The sequence below is a fragment of the Vanellus vanellus genome, assembly GCF_965231255.1.
Source record: "Vanellus vanellus genome assembly, chromosome: Z".
Lineage (NCBI taxonomy): Eukaryota > Metazoa > Chordata > Aves > Charadriiformes > Charadriidae > Vanellus > Vanellus vanellus.
In genome coordinates this window covers 84888941-84910326 of record NC_138908.1, presented here as the reverse complement: position 1 = coordinate 84910326, position 21386 = coordinate 84888941, and the positions used below count along the sequence as shown (strand labels likewise).

At 42.1% G+C, this 21386-nt stretch overlaps 1 protein-coding gene across 3 annotated transcripts in view; it reads left to right on the top strand.

The window, feature by feature from the left end:
* ST8SIA5 (ST8 alpha-N-acetyl-neuraminide alpha-2,8-sialyltransferase 5) overlaps nt 1-21386 on the top strand; it is a gene marked incomplete at its 3' end in the record, with an annotated part of 42280 nt that overhangs the window by 385 nt on the left and 20509 nt on the right. Inside the window, exon 2 of one of the 3 annotated variants that reach the window (XM_082497526.1) lies at nt 14839-14946. The exons of the other annotated variants lie outside the window; for them this stretch is intronic. Coding sequence (XP_082353652.1) covers nt 14839-14946 — 108 coding nt within the window. The remainder of the gene's footprint in view (nt 1-14838; nt 14947-21386) is intronic. 3 annotated transcript variants of the gene reach the window in all.

Here is a 21386-nt window from a genome sequence, read left to right as displayed (position 1 = left end):
TCTGGGAAGGTGCATCTGGCATCTGTAATGCCTGTTAGAGTATTAATAAAGGAGAATTTTAGGCAGAATATAACGATTTGTGTGTTTCTTAGATTGTGTTTTAATCCTCGGCTGGTGTAAAAATCGAGTTCTTACTTAACTTAAGATAGACTGACTTATACCACCTGAGTATTTCCCCCTGGTCAGACCCTGCCGTATAGGCTCTTCACCTTATGTAAATTCAAGCTGAAATGACTTGGGAGGTTGAATTAAAGTAGCATGTACATTACCTAAACTTTAATGTCTTTAGAAACAAACATGCTGATGAAATTCCTAAAATCAAAGTGGCAATATTACTGTTCCAAATAACAGAGAGAGCATTTTGTTTTTTCACTGCTGTATTCTTATGTATTCTCATGAATTTACTGCTGAGACTGTTGTAGAGCACATCAGTCTTTGATCTGAAAATGGTACTGCTGTTTTTACAGCAAACACCAGTGGGGATCTTCAAGCATTTAACCTTGACCCATGCAGAGTTTATTTTCCTTAAATCTAGTTTGAGATGTTATGGCTTGCATGATTTTATAAAGGGGAATGTTTCTCTTACATGCTTTGAGGTAAGTGGGTTTCAGTAGTGTTGGCGGCTGCTGTGGAATTTTTTATTGGCATTTAGCTGCATTTTGCCAGAAGAGATCAATGGTTTGATTCTTGCTTGGTTTGCAACTCATGTAGTTGTTTGCCTTGTGCCAACAGCAAGCAGAATGCTGACAAATCAGCAAATGTTTCTCCCCGGGGGGGAACAGCAAGCATGATATTAATATGTATAGACAGGAGCGTTGTAGTTTATCCACAGAACAATTTGTGTGCCTCGCTTAGCAGTGAGGCCTTCCTCGGCTGGGGGACTCTGTCTGGTTTTGGGCACCTCACTTCCAGAAAGATGTGACTCAGGTGGAAGGAGCCAAAGGAAAGCATCAAGAATGAGCAGATGTGTAGAAAACATGCGTTTGTTTGGCATGGAGAAAATTGAGGGGAGATATGATGACTGTCTTGAAACACCCAAACTATTTCTGCCAAGAGGAAGGTAATAAACACAGTCCTGTGAAGCCTCATTAGATGACAGGAAGTCACAGGCTTAAGTTGCAGCACGAAAAATTTGGCTTTAACCGTGAAGGGAAACTTTTAAAGAATAAGGCTACGTGAGGAGGTATAAAATCTCCATCTTTGGGGGCTTCAGGAATCTGTTAGGTAGACAAGGGTAGTACTGAGCTGTCTCGGTGCTGAAAAGATGATTTTATGACCAGTTCAGGTCTCATCTTGCCTTATTCTCTCAGTTTTTCCCATTTGTCCTAGGGGCCTTGCAGTCCTACTAATACTTGCTTGTCTAAGTCGAAATGACTGCAACAGGATTACAGCAACGAAAAATAAATCCAAAGTATAGACTGAAATGAAAAATAGCAAAATAAAGATAAAATGGTGAGAAGATGCAAATAAAACTCTTCCAGTAAGTGATCTCTCTGGCTAGTCTCTGTCCTGCGTCGTGCCCTGGGAGCCTCTCCTGTCATCAGCAGGCTGCAGAGAATGAAAAAAGGGTGATGTGTGATTCCCAGGCTTGCTAGGAGAAAGTCTGGTTCTGAGCACTCTGCCATCAAAGGGGCTTAAGCAGGGAGATGTGCATACATCTTGTCACTTTGACTGGAAAATACTGTTTGTTCATTTTTTTTTTTTTAATTCCAGCTTGTAATGATTTATTTATTTTCCTTTTTTTTTTTTTTAATCACATGAAAGAGTCTCAGAGGGTCGTGTCCGTCCCCGTCGCCTCCCCACAGTGCAGGGAGAAAGCACTTTGACTCCTTTCTGCTGGGAAGTGGTAGTTCCCATCTTTCATGGAAATAAAAATGCAGGATGTGGCAGTCTCAGGCTGTCAGTTATTAATGATAGAAAGGTGATTTACATAGCAGCCTACATCGTTACCAAAATATTATCATGAAGGTACTTTTTCACTTTTTCTTTCCCTCTCTCGCTTTCATGCCCTGCAGTACATTATGGTGACCGTTCCCAGGCAGTTTTATTGCCAGTCCGCTCTGTGCAGGGGTAGCTGCAACCTTTGATTACTCTTTTCTTTCACAAACATCTGGTGTTAAATCACCTGTTAGAAGCTGATGCCCACTGTGAGGTTCCTTGGAGACATTATAGCTTGCACCTCCAGGGACCATGGTGGAGCTGGTGGTTTTGGAGAGCGTCCTTGCAGAGGAGAAGTGGGATATTTATAACTTTGGTGCTGCTTGCCAAGCTGGAGCCTGGGGACGCTGCCTAAACCTAAAGCCGTTTACTCGCTAGGATTCAACATGCTGCTTGTTTTATGATAGCCTTTGCTTGCATCCCAACATCTTCAACAATAACAGGCATCTGGGCCTCTTCCCAAGGCAGTAGGAAGAAATTCCCTCGTGTACTTAGAGAAACCTGAAGATTGCCCTGAAGTACTATTCCAGTAAATCTACAAAGCTTTTAAGTCTAAATATAACACAGGGCTAGCTTGTTTTTCACAAGAAGATGGTGGAAATGGGTAAAGGCCAGCAAGGCAGAAGGAATCTGACCTAAAACAAGCAGCTTGGGCACAACACAGGGGACAGTGTAGACTAGAGGCTGGCCCCAATAAGCAGTGTGGACAAAGGCACCCTTTTCTGGGAGAAAGAAGGGAAAGTTAGCTAAATGGGTGTAAGCTGTGCCCTGCTACTTGCCCTTACAAGCAGCGATAGGGCTGGTTTTATTGCCATAAAAACCCACCTGCAGCTCTCCATGGAGAGTGCCATGGAGGCTTGTGGACCCATGTTTGCCCATGGCCGTGCTCCCAAAGCCTGGCTGTGGGGATGGCAGGACTGCAGGCAGGAGAGGATGCACCAGGAAAGAAACTCTGCTCGGTGAAATTTGATAAGGGGCCCAGCCTCTGGTCAAGTCCTCTCTTTCCCCTTAATGAGATATTAATGAGCTCCTGGCATTGCTGGAACAAGGGGAGAAAGCAGAGATTCAATTTCTAGGTATTCACATATTTTTCACCCACCATGTAATGTTCTCTGCTCCTTCCCCTGCTGTTTTGTACTGGGTCATTGGAAAACAGAATCCTGCCCACCTTGTTTTTCCCTTTTTCAGTTTTCCCCCAAGTGGGATGGATGTGGGTCCCCTCAGCAAGGCCAACGCATCGTCACCGTATTAGCAGCTAAAGTCCTAACAAGAGAGTTAGACTGCAAGCTGGAGAATGACATCGGGAAGCTCTGGTCTCTGTAGCTCCTGATCCTGAGTAAAAAGGATGATGAAATGAGATATAATTAAGGGACTTTAATACGGATCTCTGGGGTAATTATTTTTATTTTAGGATTAATGTGATGATTAAAAATCCACTGCATTGATCTGCTAAAGTAGGTTAAATGCTGTGGACTTCTGCTTAAATCCAGAGCTGCCGCTTGCTTTTGTATTGACTCATCTTTGCAATGCCCAGCTTTCAGCTGAATTTTCTTTTGAATCAGATGCTTAGCTGAGGGCTGGCCTTTTTTTTTTTTTGTGAGCTCTTGTTTGGCCAGCAGGGAATAATCCTGGATTACATCAGGAGACTACCACTACAGTAAAAAATGTTGAAATGGTCCCTGTCTTCATCTCCCAACCTGTAGCATTGGAGAGATCAATAGGACAGTCCTTGCCTGCTTTGGCAAGGGAAAAATATCGTAGCAATACTTTGCTATATACCTATATTCTGTTGGCAGGGAATTCACTAAATACTGGTGTTTTTTTTTTTTAAAGCCTGACTTCTGCATAGCGTGAGAGTCATCTGAAGAAGGGAATCTGCCCCTTTAAAAATATTTTTTTCAGCCAAGTGAGGAGAACACATTTTGAAAGCTATTAAAGACTTGAAACAAAGATTACTCTGGGGTCTGTCAGAGGGGCCACATACACTAACTCAAAAAATCACACAACAAGAAGCAGCAAGCCTTCCCATGCAGGTAATCTGAATTATCTGTAAGCTTTACATCTTTTAAATGAGAATAAAACATCACTCCTATGTGTGTGTACCCTGTCGTTAATATCAGACTCTCACAACTTGAGGTTATACCACCATTTTGGGATTTCTGACGCAGCTTGTATTCAACAGGGGCAAATCAATCGCCAGACATGTTTACCCCTTTCATTACCCTTATAGGAAAGATAGCTTATGGTCATTTCATGCACAATATGGGCAAATAAGGAATAAACACACAGAAAATAAACCTGGGCTGCACCTTGAAGGGACCATTTAGTCTGTACCGTGCTATAAGACAAGATCAGATATTACTTTTATCAGTGACAGCAGTAGTTGTGATGTGGACACGGAGGCTGCGTGTGGTCTTGAGTTTTATTTTGTGCTAAGCTGGGTTCTTGAGGAACTACAGCCAGCTCATGTCAGTTGAGAACTCCTGCACCATACCTGGCATGTGCTCCTCTGCGCTGCTCATAACACCCTGTGAAGATGTTAACAGTAACCTAAGACCATCTGTTCCAGTGTTAAAAGTCTCTTTCCATTTAAATATTTTTTCCCAAGAGACCTAAGCTGAAGGTCACCTAATGAGTCATCTCTCCAACACACAGCTCTGTGCCCCCTCCGTTTCTGACCAGAGTGAAATATTATCCCAGTACAATGATATGCGACCCGTGAGTCACCTCTCTGAATCCCTGACAGGGCTTTAGCGCAGGTTTTGGTTTTGGTCATTTTTCTTCAGAGGAGAAGAGCACTGGAAACTTAAGGAGGCAGCAAAGTCTTGAAGCTATATACACCAATATGTGTACGTATGGGATATGGCTGTCACCTTAAAGTGGCCAGATCTAGTCTAGCAGGAGAAGCTGAGACTCCAGCCATGCTGTTCTTGTTACAGGGTATTCCCAAGCGCATTTGAAGGGGATGAGGACCGGGGGGTTGGCATCCCCATCACGCCTAACTAACCTTGCGAAGACGAGGAGCTGAACCAGCTCCCCGAGAGGTCAGAGGAGCACTGGAGCCTGTGCTGTGGGGCAGAGATGGCAATGGGTCGGAGGGGGCAGAACAAACAGGGAGCTGATAGATTAATTCAGCTGCCTCTAAAGTCATCCCCACTGGTCATCTCATGCCCTTTCTCATTGCTGCTGTTGGTTGCTTTACATAATGCTCCTGTCTCCATACATCAAAGAAAAGGAGAGAGCTCACAAGTGCATGCCATGTGAATTAAAGCTCTGCAAACAATCACAGCTATGGCACATACTGCAACAGAGACTTTTATTGTGAAAAGTGTCCTGAAGCCAGAACGTTTCCTTCTGCTACTTGGAGTTTTCTTTTCTGACCCATAATTTTAATTTGCTTTTAAAGAAAAGCATCAAGTGGCTGACGTTTTAGTACCAGAGCATGAAGGGCTGTTATTTCCTCTGCTGTGCTCCCCGGCAGTGCTCTCTATGGCTCTGATGCAGAAATCAGGCAGGGTTTGAATTCCTGCTCCCTCTAGACTTGCTTCATTTCCCGCATTGTTGTGTTGCACGTCACCTGTTAAGATGGCAAAAACACTTGCACATCTAGTCTGTGAATTGCCGGTCCTTCTCCATTCCCCAGATGACAGTAAATTAAGGTAATGAAATTCTGTTATTTCAGTATTTTACATGTGCAAATTGCATTATGCTGAGTGTTTAATTCCCTGGTGTGATACACCATGGTCGTTCCTGAGCTCAGACCATGGGGGTTGTGAGCCTCCTACAGAGTGACCTACAGATGCTTGCCCATTTGGCTTTGGCTGTGGCCACCTGGCAGTCCCTAATTCAGTTTCCACAAGCCCACCCTGCACAGGAGTGGTTGGTTTGCCTAGGGTTTGAACCCTCTTGGGCTGTAGGAGCTCTGCAGAAGCTTCTTGCCCTGGAGCGGTGAATTATAGGTGTCCCGTTTACCAGCAAAAAGGTGGATATCACCCTCACTGATTAATACAGAGACAATTAAATCCTATTTCTAACCCACGTAACAGCCAGCAGCAGCTTGCTTCAGTCTCTAACTTTGTTATGTGGGGATCTAGGCCTACTTCTGTCCATGCAAAGAGCTCTTTTTGAATGTTTGACTGAGTATCTAGAATATCTAGGCTAACCCTGCTTTCTGCACTTCCCGCAGATCTGTTGCATCTGTATAACAAAGTAATGGTTGAGGTTTGCCAATGCCCGGCACCCAACACCTGCAAATCGAAGCCCTTTCTTCCAAAGTGGTTTAAACCCTGTGACATTTCTTTCAAAACCATCTCTGTTCTAACCTGCCATCAACATGTTTTATATCTTTTTGATAAAAATATTTGCTTGCCCTCTATGCGTATGGGCAGGTACAAAGTTCAGTCTTACCTACATTTGCAGAAAGCCAAACCCAGAACGCAGCCTTCTTGTTTTGAATTGGGCTACACCTCTGCCTGCCGTGGTCCCAGCTGTGAGCAATCACATCCATGACCGCTGTCCTCCATGCCCAGTGTTACAGACCTCCTGGTAATTTATTTTTTTTTTTTTAACTTTTATTTTTATACATCTTTTATCATCTTTTATTTTTGACCCGATTGGAGTTTTCTGATCATTCTTACACTTGCTGAATTTCGCTCAGACATAATCGCTGTGCACAGCTTTGTATTTTCTTACTTCCACTGTGCCTTATTCTTACCCTTGATTGCTTTTTCATTTCATTTCTCATTTTTTAATTCAAGTGTATTCATTGCTCAGCAGTCCATGCCTCCCTCAGGAAAATTGTGGACTTAACCTCTCATTTCTTTGAGGCATCCTTGCCCTTCGTTGCTTGCCTGCATTTTTCTTTTTCGTCAGCCCTGCGGATAGTCACTGTCCTTCCCCATCCTCTTTATTTAGTTAGTTTTATGCTTTATTTCTCATGATGAAAACCTTAAAAGCAATCTCTGGTAGTTTCATGGCACTTTTCGTTAGAACAAATACGGCCAAGGCTAGGCTTTTCACAGTCCCAGCCGAAAATCTTAGGCAGTCAATAGTTTGGAGGTCTTGCACGAGTGGTAGGAGGAGATTGCACCTCCACTTCTGTGCATAGAGAGAGGGAATATTGCCTACTCCTGTGGCTGATACGGGATACAGACTCATTGACTCTAAATGGCATTTTGCTCATCGTCTTCAGCACGAGTCCTCAGTGCAATTGGGGCTCTGTGGGTATGTTTACACAGAAGAATACAGTGCAAAGTAGGGACACTTGACCCGGTGCTAAATGTATTAGTTTTGGAAACAGGAGATGCAAAGCAGTTAGCTCAGTCAGATCGCTAATGCTATGGTGAGATTGCTCGTGGTACCCATGCTGCGTCAGGTATCTTTGCACTGAGCTACCATCTCAGATGTCAGAATTTCCTGGAATCTTAAAATAATTGGTATTTCCTGTGAGTCTCTGTGCTCAGGGCTTGATTGGCCTTTTTTACTTGGTAAGAAAACAACCTGCCTTGTGGTCAGCTCATTCTATTGTGAGTTTCATGTTGCTCCTAATTATTACAAATAATAATATTTTTATTATGAATAAATATTAAAAAATGAATTGATACTGATTATCTGTTACTCCTTGGATGTTTATCTTCCAGCCACAGCTGAGAAAAGGAAAGATTGTTTTGTTTTGAAAGATATCTTTTGTTGTCCTTGTTGTCCTAGTCAGCTCTTCATCCCATTTAAGCAGACTAGATGAATGTTGGTGTTTGTTGGTGTTGATTCTATTTTATCTTTCTTGGGAAGTGATTTTAGATCAGTTTTTTCAGAGATTGCATGTGAATATTTGATAAAAGGTTTATCCCAAATGTGAAATGTGCTACATGAAACAAAACCTTTTTTTTTCTGTATAATAGTGGTTATAATCCAGAAGCTTCCCACCTATGTTTCCAATTTTGCTCTTTGTGCTAGTCAAAATATACTCCTCCACCACTTTATTGCTACCATTTCCCTCCAACATGTTGAGGCAAGCCGGTCCCTGGTATAATACTGTATGGCCAAGCGTGTGGTGTAACCAGACGTGCCCATTTCCCACATCTTCCATCCATAGTTTGCTTTTCATGGGACCCATATGATTTCATTTCTTCCTTTTGTTGTGAATATTCCGCTCCTGCTCTCCCACATATTTTCATACATTTTCAAAACCTTTTCTACGGGTTTTCTCCCAATAAGATAGCAACCAGCTCAGCAGTTACCCACTCTCAGTCACCTTGCAATGCCATAGGTCAATGAGACAAAGATTGGCCTCTATTAATGCCATTAGCATGTGTACAGATCCAGACGAGAACTTGAAATTTTGCTTATTTTACTGGAGAAATAAGTATTTTTCTAAACTGAACCGGTCAGATTCAACTCTGCTTACGCTGAATGAAAATGTGTGATTATCGACTGACGTTAGAAGGGGAGTGTCCTGCTAAAGCACGTGAATTGGCCCCAGAAACGTGTTATTTCCTTGTGCTGTGCCTGGTGGGGTTATGCCCCCACGCAACACACACATGGTGGGTTTGTGGCATTATAGCACAGGTGAATTGGACATGGACTGCTACAGGCAGATTTATGTTTCTTTCTTTCATCTATGCTGTGTTTGTCTCTATTGCTGTGCCTTGAATACGTATTTCAAAATGGATTAAAGAGTTTGAAGTGATATTAAACTGTTCAAGTAAGCATTTGCCGTTCTCTTGTCATCTAACTTCATTGTCTGCAGAGACTGAGTCTGCCCCTTTTGTCAGGAAAGGGGAGGTTTTGGGCACAGAAGTTAGTCTGCCTTGACTCTGCTGGGGTGGGTTTGATCTCAGCATCTCACTGTTACCTAGTGGATGGTTTACTCCTTTTGAGCCCCTCTGATGTCTTCTCTTATTGTTACCTCAGTTGGCTCCTGTGTTGGTCTTCACTTGTGCAGCAGTCTCTCACATTGGAGACTCCTGATATTCCCCTTTCTTACCCAACCTCCTCTTACTCTCTCTTCCATTTTAGTGAGTGTTTTCGATCACTCTCCTCTGCGGGTCATTCATGCATACCACTGTTTTCATTTTATTTTCCATACACCCTGTGGACACAGTGAGTCATATTTTCCTTATTTTGCAGAAAGAAGGAACTGGATCTTCAGCAAGATTAACCGTCTGACTTTCCTATACCACTGTGACACCTCTGTTAGTAGGCTAGGGGCATCACTTTCCATTTTAAAATCCCATGATCATTTAACACTGGAGTCTTCAGTTCCTCCTCTCAAGGGCACAGGAATTATAAAACAGGGAAACTGAGGTACAGTGAAAGTAAGTGATTTTCCACTGTCTTTAGGAAGCCTATATGCAGCCTGGACTGTCTGTTTGTTGGGGCAGAGACTGTATATGGCCTCTGTGTCTGGGTAGTATGTAACAGTGTAGTGCAGCACCATGACCAGGCCCGTGGAAATATGGTTATAAAATTATTAATGATGTATACGGAATGAATGTGTACACTGTTAGCTTATAACTTAGACAGGAGCTGGAGTCACAAAAGCTGGGCTTGCTGTCATCTCCTGATGGCCTCTTTGCTAGGGAGAATGCATACAGAGAAGGGATGTGAGAACTGCTAGAAAGAAAGAGCAGGAAAAGTGAAGAAAAATAAGAGACGGAGCTCAGAAAGAAAATGCAGGAATTTGCCTTGCTCCTGGGGACATTTGTATCTTTTTTTCTCCGCTTCAGAGATGGAGTCCATAGACTCCTCTGGTTCCCCTTGCTTGACCATCTGTGGTAGACCAGCAAGCTGAGTCAGATTTTGGCTTATTTTCACCGATATAAAATGTCATTTGTTTCTGTCTGGTTTTGCTTGCCTTTGGGTTTAGTGTGCCTCTGGTAGATGCAGGATGGGGGTAGTGGTAGCTGTCACCTTGAAAGATGAGTGGAAATAGCCTGCTGGCTGGGATAAAATGAGAGGAGCCGGTAGTTTTGGGGAATGGGTTGGCACTGGAGTGGCAGGGGCTCTTCCATGCCCTCTCCTGCACCGCTTGCGTGATGCGCCTGGTGCCACTCAGTCCTCATTACCCAGAGGTGCCGATCACTGTGTTACGTGGCCACTTGCTCCAAACTGCTCTTATGCCTCGAAAGCACATGGGTTTCTCCTGACTAAATTCCACAGCATACGTGGTCATGGCCTGCTCTCTGGTTAGGGCCCAGACAGAACTGCCAGCTGTGCTTAAAGTCTTTTGGGCCTTCTCCATTTTTTAGCTGTAGAATAGCTCCCTTTTAAAAGCCTCGCCTTCTTGACTCGGCTTAATTTTCACCTTGCCTTCACGCCTTTAGAAAGGCAATGAGACACTCCTGGGTTGGGATCTCAGTGTGACGGCAGCATGAAGCTTCTTGCTGCAATCTATCCACTTGTTCATTCTCACCTTATAGTTCAAAAACATTGTAATTGTTTGACCTCCTCGGCTATTAAAACCTCTGCTTGGGTAGGAGTTGTTTCTCGTTTGGATTGCGGCAACAGGCTTTTTGCTTTGCTTCCTGCTGCTTCTTGACAGCCGGTCTTCAGATGTGCCCTTCAGAATTACTGCTGCTTTGTTAATTGTCTCTTTTCTTCACCACCTCCCGCTATTCTTGCATTACACCAGTGTTTATTTGACCACATACTGATTCAACATTTACAGTTACCAATTAGGATCAAAATATTGCTTTGACATTTACCTGAAAGTCAAGGTCTTTCTTGCTAAGACACCCAACTTAGCAGAGCTTCTCTAATGCAAGGCACAACATTGCTCTTACTCGTATTTGCTAGGGTTAAGTCCTCTGATTAATGATGTCCACAAACCTTGATGAGAAATTTGCTCACAGTGAATGGGCAAAATAGAGCATCTCTGCACTAAGAGTATTTCTGGTTATTACATCTTTTATAAAGTTTTTCCTTGTTATCATCAGCATCACACGTTGGGGAAATGTACTAATTTTAGAAGGAAATAACATTAGGGTAAATTGAGCAAATGGCAAAGTTCCACGATTGGTAATCATTGGTAATGATCCCAGGCTTAAAATTAGCTTTTCTTTTTTTTTTTTTTTTAAACTCTTTGACATGAACTGTCTAAATTATGTAGGAGACCTTTATGTCTAAGTAATTTCCTCTGCTTTCCTTCCCTTCTTTTAATCTTTCCTTACCCTCTGTTTTGTTCTGCTTCTTTTGCTCTTCCTTTGCTGTGTTTCCATTCTGCATGTACTTTTCTATTGCAATTCTGATACACAGATGCTTAATTTACCTCTTCTTTGTTTACCTGTTAAAATGTAGTTAGCGCTGAGAGTGAATGCGGTAGGATTTAACTCCCATAATATGCCAAAGAAATATACTGATGGAGCAGTTCAATTCTCTTTTCTGTTCTCCCAGGCTGTTTACAAATTTGGCCAGACAGCTTTTATGAACGCTTACGACTCACAACAGAGAGGATTAGAAAATTTTTTACTTTAAAAATTGAAATCTCCCAACTCGAGGCTGATTTAAATAAACGGTAAAATTCTCAGTAATCTTGTTAGGAATAGAATTATTTCAGGTCAGTGTTTTTAAATGTCTCATCCTTGATTTCTACTCAGTCCTAATACTGCAAACCATTATTTGTGGGAGTTGTTCTTACCAGGAGGAAGAGTTTTATTGTACCACCACTCCAGCAAATGCAGAGCAGCAGCTTGATCCCAGTCTTGCAGACTCACAGTGAGACACGCAGTCCTGTGAGCTCCGTAATGTTTCACTGGTGGTGTGTTTTGTGTATATGTAAGTCTATGTGGTGTTAAACTCCTGAGTACCTGCGCGTCAGAAGAAAAGCACTGTATATTTTCATTTTCCTGTCTGGTTCAGGGTCGGGCACTTAGCTTGCTCCTGACCCTACGCTCAGCTCACACCTTTGTACTTTGTCCTTACCGTGTAGAAGTGTCACACTCAGACCCTTGCTTGCCCTCGTTAGATATTTTTGTACCTCAATTATATCCCCCATTCTGCCATTTCAAAGCTAAGTATTTTAAGCTCTTTGCCGTAAGACATATCTACCATTCCTCAGTGTTAGTCTTCCTGATCTCCTCTTGGATCTTACCCAAAATGTGCACGTCCTCCTTTAAACTTGGTGCCTCAGCTGCAGTACACAGTGTTCCCAAAAAAAAGGCCCGGTCAGAGGAGGGCATTAAAGAGTGGTTTTGTCATTTCTTTTGCTTTATGGACAGGTTCAGCCCCTCCGCCTTTGAGCGTTTACTTAGCTTTCCTTCCAGCTGTTACATGTGGCATGAAGATGTACAAAGGGAAAGGACTTTACTGAATGTTTTAATTCTTCATTTATCTGCCTGAATATTGGCCATGCTTTAGGAGAGTTCACCTCTGAAGAACACACCGACACCAGCTATTTATCTAGATTAATGTTCACTATTTCAGTTTGCAAGTAAATACCTAAATCCAAAGTATCTATCTTAAATCCAATTAAAAAGTACAATTCCAACCTGGTTCTCCCACACTTCTACTTTGTCTCCTCATGTATCATTCAGTGCTGTCTTTAGCAATTAAAACGTACTCTTAAGGTCATATATTTAGATGCCTTTTGCAAAGACATACACATTCAAAAGATACATGTTTCCATACCAGCTCAGTGTGGCAATAAAACGTGTTAGACTGTGGTACACCGGAGAGAATCACAAGTGTTTATTTCAACAAGCCTAAAAGTGAAGGTGTCTTAGTAAAAGTGAGAATTTTCTCATATTTTTTTCACACCGATATTCTACTCGGAAGTTGTACTTCAGGCAGCCTCAGCTGATTAAAACTGTCAGAGCAACGCAGAAGGTATGGGACTCCCCGACAAGCCATAGCACTGTATTACCCTATAGCCTTTATAGCATAACCTATACACCCTTTCAGGTGGTTCTCCAAATTTATCACCGAAGTGGCTCTCTCCAAGCTGACCGTGTGCGATATCATCTCGTTTTGCTTATGGCAATCAGGATAGTCTCTTCCACTTGTTCTGATTTTTTTGGAAGATAGGAGAATTGCATCAATGTATTTAACTAAGAAGTAATCAGAATGGGTCTCCTATGAGAAAAATTTTACTTCTATATTTGAAATGTTGTCTTTCTTATACTTAAGATGTTTTTCTTTGAAAAAGCCAAATTTGACCACTGGAGAATGTGCAAGATATGAAAATGCATTTGAAAGTTTCAGAGGAAGCTTTTTCAATATTTTCATAGTGCTTTTCTCCCACCTTTTGTGGTGGGAGGCAGCTTGGGAGAGGAGGGGGCAGTTTAGGAGGGTAGCTCTTTCCTCGGTTCAGCGTGTTGAAATAACTCCCTACCTTCTTCAGAATTCCTTCTTGCCCGAAATGCCTTTACCAAAAAGTCTTCTTTCAATAAAAAAACCCCAATCGAACAAAAAGATTAAAAGGCACAAAACGTATAAGAATAAACTTCTTAAATTCTTTCAAAATGTCTTGGGTTTAGGTCAGAAGAAATGTTTGTGGCGACACGCATTGCATGTCACTTGGGTGGTGGGATCCTTCTGTCATGAGTGCCCATGCTAAAAGCAACCCTGGGCTCCCTGTTCTGCTGATGGAGAGAGAGTTTGGGGGATGGATAGTTCACCCTAGGGTGAAGGCCAGCCTTTGATTGGGTGAATCTTTCCCTAAAATAACTGTACTGAGCCAATCTCTACAGATTTTTAGGAGCCAAGATGATTAGCTCATGTGGAAATGCCTGCACTGCAGATACTTGAAATTAGACAAGGTTGTCTTAAAACAACTATGACAACAAGAAGTTATGTGCATGCATTTCCACAATACAGAACAAATGAATTCCCACTTCATGTTTTTGGAGCTGTTTAGAGCTACTCCTCTTTTCTGCTGCAGGGAGCAAAAAGTCCTTATTTTAACTCCCCGTGTTGTTCCTTCTTAATTTCCTATGCTTATAATTGCTGCCAATTAGACTAGAGCATGGATGTGGTCTGAGAGATTGTCCAGTCCTTGCAATAAGCCTGTTGACCAAGAAAACTAGCGGGGTCCTGGATGCCCTTTCTTTCGGGCAAAGCCGGCTGGCAGATTGCTTCCTGGCTGTCCTCACACAGCCCAGTCGGGAAGTTAACTTTCAGTATTGGCAGCATCAAATGTTCGCAACTCGGCTGCCAGGCTTCTGAAATCATGAAATTGGGTTAAAATGGAGAAGATTAAAAATAACAATCTGCAAGATTATTTTTCCTTGAGTTCTGAGCTAAGGGAAAGATTTGACTTGTGTTGTCAAATGTTTCTTCTGACCCAGCTTTTTTAAATACATGTGAGATTTCTTTCCAACTATAGGTGGAGTTTCCAGAAGACTGCAGGCATCATGGGTCTTGGAATGAATTCGTGAAAGTTTGGAAAACAGGATGTTGTGATGATTGTGATATGAATTGGCTTAAAAAATATCATCTTCCCAAACAGGGAAAAGAGCAATATAGTGTGACTTAGAGAATTCATCAAATGACAAATCCTTTGCTAGCTACTGTAGATGTAAAATCGAAGGTTGGAGGGTTTACTTCTTTGGCCCTGCAGTTTTCCACTTAATTCTCCAGCTTTTTGCACTTGTGTCTCTGGGAATGAAATTTCCACCTTGCTCCACACATAGGTATGTTGTTTATGAGAACGCATGATTACTGGCCTTCCAATTTGGTTGAGGAATCTGGTGTTTTCAGCCAAGGACTTTAAGAGCCTATGTGAACTAAAAATTAATTGTTTCCACTAGTAAGATAATGTCTTGTGTTTCTGGCTATCTTTTTATTGTTTTTGATGAATGTGTCATAGTCACTTTTCTGTGTTAAGAAAAAGGACATGAGAACTCATGCTGATAGACTTAACTTAATGAATGGTATCAAATATCAACTGCCTCGTTTTCTTGCTAGAGGGCTGCAGTTTAGCTGGCAGAATGGAGAGGAATTGGCAAATTGGACCGGCGCCTTTAATTTCACGGATGACGGAGCAGTGAAGAGTGGCAGTGACACAGGCACCAGGTACCAACACCCGAGGGGATGACTACAGAGATATGAGATATTGCTCCCTTTGTATGAACCGCAAATGTGAGCACAGCCTGTATGAAAAATGAGATTTGCAGTTTGCCTTGGCTGCTCAGTGCTGCTGCTCCCCATGGCACAGAAGATGCCAGGGATGCCCAAGTGCTGTGCTGTTTTCCCCCTTCGAGGCCTTGGGGCCATTTTGGCATATGCCACAAGCATCCCTGCAGTACGCAGGAGGGTGACTTCTGTGTCCTGGCCTCTCCTGTTTCCATTCCCCCACCAATGCCACATGTCAACATGTGGCGGTGTGGGAGAGTGGGACTTGGGTGGGGAATGTCCCAACATGACAGTACTGATGCATGCAGAGCACATTGGAGAATCTGGCCCAAGGCTTCCTTTATAATAGAATATGTATTCTAAGAAAACATAGTTTAACTTGAAATCTTTCCAGGGACTAGTAGGGGAAAAGTGTTCTATCAAGATAAGACCTGAGTATTTCATTTATTTACACTATTTTGAAAACCTGAGAAGCGCTGATGTGCCGTTGCACTTTTTGTACTTATCGATTTGTAGTAGGATCCTTTTGACAGACACGTATCTGAAGGGTCATGAAGAGCCATGGGCATAGTCAGGAAACGGGCTGTGGTTGTGCCTAAAGAGCTTCATAGCTATCATGGGCCATCTGCGTAAATCCAGGTACAGGCATGGGGTATCTTCCTGGAACCTCATCTGCAGAGGTTAAAAATCCCAAGTCATGTGTGGTATCAAGTTCAATAAGTAGCAGGGAAATCTTAGGAAAACTGTAAATTAGAGAAAATATAAAGTTAATTAAAGGAATCTTTCATTTAATACCTATGTATAAGTAAAACTCTGTCTGGATAAATTACATATTCTATTTAAAACATCATAATTTTGGTAACTGTATGCCCCCACAGCTGCGGAGCTGATAGCATTTCAAAAGCAAGCGGAAGTACGGAGTCTGACCTGCCAAAAATCATCCAGTCTCACTGAACCGCAGCAATGCTGCAATTCCTGTTACGGCTGTCTGCTGTAATGTGATCCTGTATGAGTGCTACCCGCCACTTGGCTGGTTTAACTAGTTAAGGCTCTTTATAAAATGCACCAGCTAAAGCTGCAGTTTTTCCCTCAAAGCAAGGGCAAAGTAGTTCATTCTGTGTATGTATATACGTACGTATGTGTGTATCTGTCTATCTGTCTGTCTGTCTATCGATCCCTACTTTTGTTGCCTTGTTTGTGTATGCATCTACAGTCTTTATATGCAAAGTCTTCAGTTTACACACTTGGCATATAAAAGAACTGAATGTGGCACCAAGACAGTTATCTTCTTGAAGACATGAGAGAATTAATAAATATAGATTTCCCCCACTGGGGAAGTGGATTTCCCCCACTTTACAGAGATAATTGAACCTTCATTGATTGCAGGATGGGGAACCAAAACCCTTGACTGCAAAATACATGCTAGTTGTGAGGCACTGAATGACAGGACTATTCTCAATCCGTACAAGCGGGCTCAAACTGCACAAGTCAGGTATAAATTTCAAAGGTTATAATATCAATAAAAGATGCAAATTTCAAAGTCTGTGTCATGTTGATGACAGGGAAACTCAAAAGATGGGGATTTTGAGTTAGGGATAAGTCTAGCTGCAACATAGATTGCACATTAGTGTGTTATAGATATTATTTATCCATTTGTCTACTGTCTGAAAGCCAAGAATACTGGAAAACAAAAAAGAACTGTAAAAATGTGGAGGTGAGACTGAAGTTGGGGCTGTGTGGTGAATAACTGCAGAGCTATGTGTTTCTTACTGTGTTATCTCTAGACATCTCCTGAGAGTCTTAATCTGACACCCAACTTCAGGCTGTTGATATCAATTGAAAACAAGCCTTCCTCTAATGCATAATCCTTTCCAGCAAATGGAAAACTTGCAGACTACGTTTTACCGACCTGATTTTACTTGTATGTATTTACAGGTCTCCAGAGAGATATGCAAAGTGCACAATCCTAATTATATGTCAGCGTACTCACAATAAATACCTTTCACTGCATGGTTCTGCAGTTTTTTTGTGTATTATGACCTCCTTGTGAAAGGTTTGGTGTTTAAATATATTAATTGAAATAGTATGCTTTTCATTAGCTTATGTCATTTATATATCTGTATGTATATAGGTACATATTTATTCATATGTGGTATCAACCCATGTATATTCTATAATTACTCTTTATCTTTTAATCATGTAGCTTAATACATGGTGTAGGGACACTGACAACTCGTTCTGTAGGAGTGATTGATTAGATTAAAATGAAGGACTTCCAAAGCAAAGGGACACTGAGAGAATAAGCGCATGAGAATTGCAAGACAGCCAGACTTCACGAGAGTAGTGGCCTTATCAAAACCAATGAACAGTGAAGATTAAACATTGCATGAAAAGGACCAAGTAGGGCAGAAATGAAGAGTTTGCACGTTGTCTGATTTCAGTAGAAACTGAATCAGACCTTAACTAATATACAAAGTTAAAGTGTGGCTTGCAATTGGAATGGTTTATACTGTCCAGGGGAGTTCATGACACAGTTCCAGAGAACCAGCCCTACTCTGAGTGCAGACAGCTCCACTGTGCCGCGGTAACCGAGCTAACCAAGGATTTTCATCCCAATGCATAAGACACTTCTTCAGATTGTGTAGAACCAGTCCATGGAGATAAAAGCTAATGTCACAAGCTCAGCTCAGTATGTGCTGCAACTGAGAGTGTGGATCACGTTTGTGGCATGCAGTATTGCTGTGGGTAAATGCCTGACACAGATCTCCATTTGCTGGGGCTTTTTGGGCACCAAAAGCTTCATTTCTGTGCAAATTGCATTGCTGCAGGTCTTCTGGGTAGCAAAGAAGCTGTGAATGCTTGCAAGGAGTAGAAGTGAAACACTCAACAACTCCCCAGAGCCATAAGGACGTGTGCTTTCAAACAAAGGAGGACTAGATGGGCTGCAGGCTCTTTGAAACACCCACTCACATGCAATGTCAACCAGTTGTCGAATACTGGCTCGTTTTTGGTTCTTACGTATCAGCTATTGCTCAGATTTCTACCTTCTGCTTTTTATCTTGTCCCAAGTATTTTAAATCTTACAACATCCTTGTGGGGAATCCGGTAAAAGGTTCTATCTGATGCTGGTTATGAGAAATAATATATGAAACTACTTCCTAGAGCCTCTGTTCTCCTTTTAATATGTGTTGCACCTTCCTGGGATTGTGAGTCTTCATACTTCAGGCATTTTTGGTTGCCAAGAAGCTGCCTTAATGATATGATGACCTATCTGCCACATTGGTTAGATTATGGTGTTCTTTGCCACCTTCGGTCCCTCTGAGCTGAAGATAAGGTTCAGTGTAGGGCTGGGGAGGTGAGGCCACAGAAGCCTTTAATGAGCAAGAGGAGACGTGAGCTTTATACTTTTGGACCTGTCAGTTTGTGCACTGAATTCTTCAGTATGACAAATCTGGAGCTTTGTCCCTGGTGGCTACAAAATAGAAAGTATAATCAATTGGATTAATCAAATATGCATTTTACAAGAATGAATGTAAGGGCTTGAGATATCAGACCACATTTGCCTGGACAATAGCTAAGGTTGTAGCTAAGTCATAGTGTTGAACTCTTCATACAAAGATACTAAAATCTTGAGAACCACGAGAAAATAAAATAAAAAAAGCGCCATTGCTTGCAATGATAAACTAAAATGTGTTTTTTGAGGTGTTATTGATGTGTAAGTGTTTTCATGTGTTTTGTTATACCTCCCAGGTGGTCATATGGAAAACAACATCAGCAGCTTATTTCAATCAGAGTGATGGGAATGGGCTTGATTAAAACAGCCAAACAGCAGGTTATTAAAAATTGAAAGAGTTCTGAAATGACATTGGTAAAATAGGACTCCCCTCAGCATACCCCACTGCTGCTTGTCAGGAGCCAATGTTGTTTTGATACAGTGGCTGTGAAAGTGAAGAAACATCAGAGTGTCCCGCAAACTGCCGTGGAATATACTCTCCAGTAGATGGTTCTGTGGGTGACCTGTCATAGGGCTGTTTCTGCTTTAGCTCTTGCTGTTGCACCCACAGCTGTTTCAGTAGAGCTGTACTATGTAGTATATTAGACTGAAATTTTGGGTCCCAAAGAAGTGGACAGATGAGAAGGGAACAACATGGCATTGGCAGGAGTGGATGTTTGGTCAATTCGCACCTCTGATGTGGCACTGGGCAGCAGAGCCAAGCAATCCCAAATGATCTGTGTGCTGAGACGTGAAGACAGGAGATGAAAATCAGAATGGCAGTGAGTAGCCAGGGGCAGTTTGTCAGGAGCTTTCGTAGTCGTGATCAAAACCACATCCTCAGGGTATCACAGCTATCATCTTAGCTATGTAAACAGTCTGTGAAGTCACGGGACCAGATCAAATAAGGAATCCAGAAAAGGAGCACCTCTGAGATATGCTGGATGGACGCGGAGGCTTTTCTCAGGTTACTTAGGAGGTATATAGAGCTATCAGTGATCTGCTATTGAAGGACAGAAATATAAAAGCCACTCCTCTTCTGTGGAAGATCAAACTCAGGAATTTAGGGCTGGTTCATGGAAGCACTTTTGTGTTGTTTTGGTTTGGCTCTGTTGTTTTTTGGTTTGGTTTGGTTTGGTTTTTTTTTAAAAAGAAAAATCTTTGATTTGGAAGACAGGCAGGGTATCTTGGAAAAGTGCCCTTGTCTTGGTGAATGGACATTTATGATGCCATCTGTTATCAAAACCCAGAAAAATTTGTGACAGTGTAAGGAGAGAAATCTACCCAGACATTTCAAAATATCCTACGTGGACGATCAAGAGGTTCACAAGTTAATTGCTCTTAACCTCAGGTACATGAATCTCCTGGGAAGCATGAGTCTCTGTACAAGAATTCTGGCTCCTGACTTTTGTTTGGTTACTCTGGTTCTCCTAGAAAGAAAACCAGCCTTGAACTAAAGATGCCATTTCTATCTTTAGTTTGCAGGTATTGGATACTATTTTTCCTTGCTACTCTGTATTGAAAAGCTTTCTGCCACTAGTAATTGCTTCCTGGTGCAGGGTCTCCCTACTCGGTCACCATATGTTTAGATTAAGCTTCAAACGCCTCGCGTACTTTTTGGAACCCGGATATTTTCTTCAGATCCTTTCATAACTCTTGCTAGTGTCTCAAACCCTCAGGCTTGAAATATCAGAAGTGGATGCAGTAATTCAGAAGAGCTATTACCACATAATGTATACAAAGATATATGACCATTTTCTTTTGCTTATATTTTCTTTTTTTTTTTTTTTTTCATGACACAGTTTATAATGACACATTTTATTCCTAGCTACAGCCACATACTGAAAGTTCATGATCAGTTGGACACCTACTACATCTAGCAGCACTGGAGAGGAAGATGGTCAAAGATTTAAACGAGTTACTGCCAGTGACATTGGCATCAGCAGGTGGTAGCCAGGAGGAATGTGAACCGTCTATTTTTATATTTGTTGTCTCCAAGGAGGAGGTGGTCAAATAGTTTCACCAACCTGTATAAGAGAGGACTATTGCTTCTCCAGGCTCCTCCTTTGTGCCCACAGCACCATCTCTCAGTTGAGTCTTTCAAGCACCATCCTGGTGTGGACGAGTCAACACGGGCTCTCAAAAAGCAGAAATAACACATGCAGCAATGTGATTTTTTTTTTTTTTTTGCACCACAGCCCTAGTGAAGTGTAAATTCATCTAAGGGCATCAAACATTTCTGCTTCACTTGCCAATTCTTGGAACAGGGGCATCTCATTTAACATCAGTATGTCCGCAGGTGTTTTCCTGTGGAAGGTGTAGTGTAAAAGGTCATTATGATTTCCATCAACTCCAGAAGCTGCTCTTGTTCTTGGTGGTAATGGTGTAGTCTAGGGAGTGTCTATGAGAGCAGAGCCCGAGGTCCCTGCTCCTGCCTGCCACAGACTTACCTGTCAGTCAGCCTCTGCATCAGCTTCTTTATCTGCCAAACGGGGATCGTGCCTTCCAAATGGGGCCGAAATAACCTTACATGAATATGCCATGCAAAGTGGTAGGATGCACGCTTTGAGGGAAAAAAAAATCACTGTATCGATGTCAGGCCTTTAACTGTTTTGACTAAGTCTTGTAGTGTTGGATGTTGTCACACAGAAATGTTAATAGAAGCAAAAGTTAGTGGAATTTGGTCACTCACTCACATTGGGACCTCAACACCTAGTTCTCTCTGCTCTGGGTGAGTTTTCCAGAGCCCCTATAGCCGTGATATGTTCCTCCTCAGCAGTATTTTTGCTACATGGGTCTGAAGATGCCATGCCGGCCTTGCCAGAGGAACATGAGTCCCTGTGTGCTTGGGTGAGTGTGCTCAAGCACACTTGCAAAGTTCCTGAGT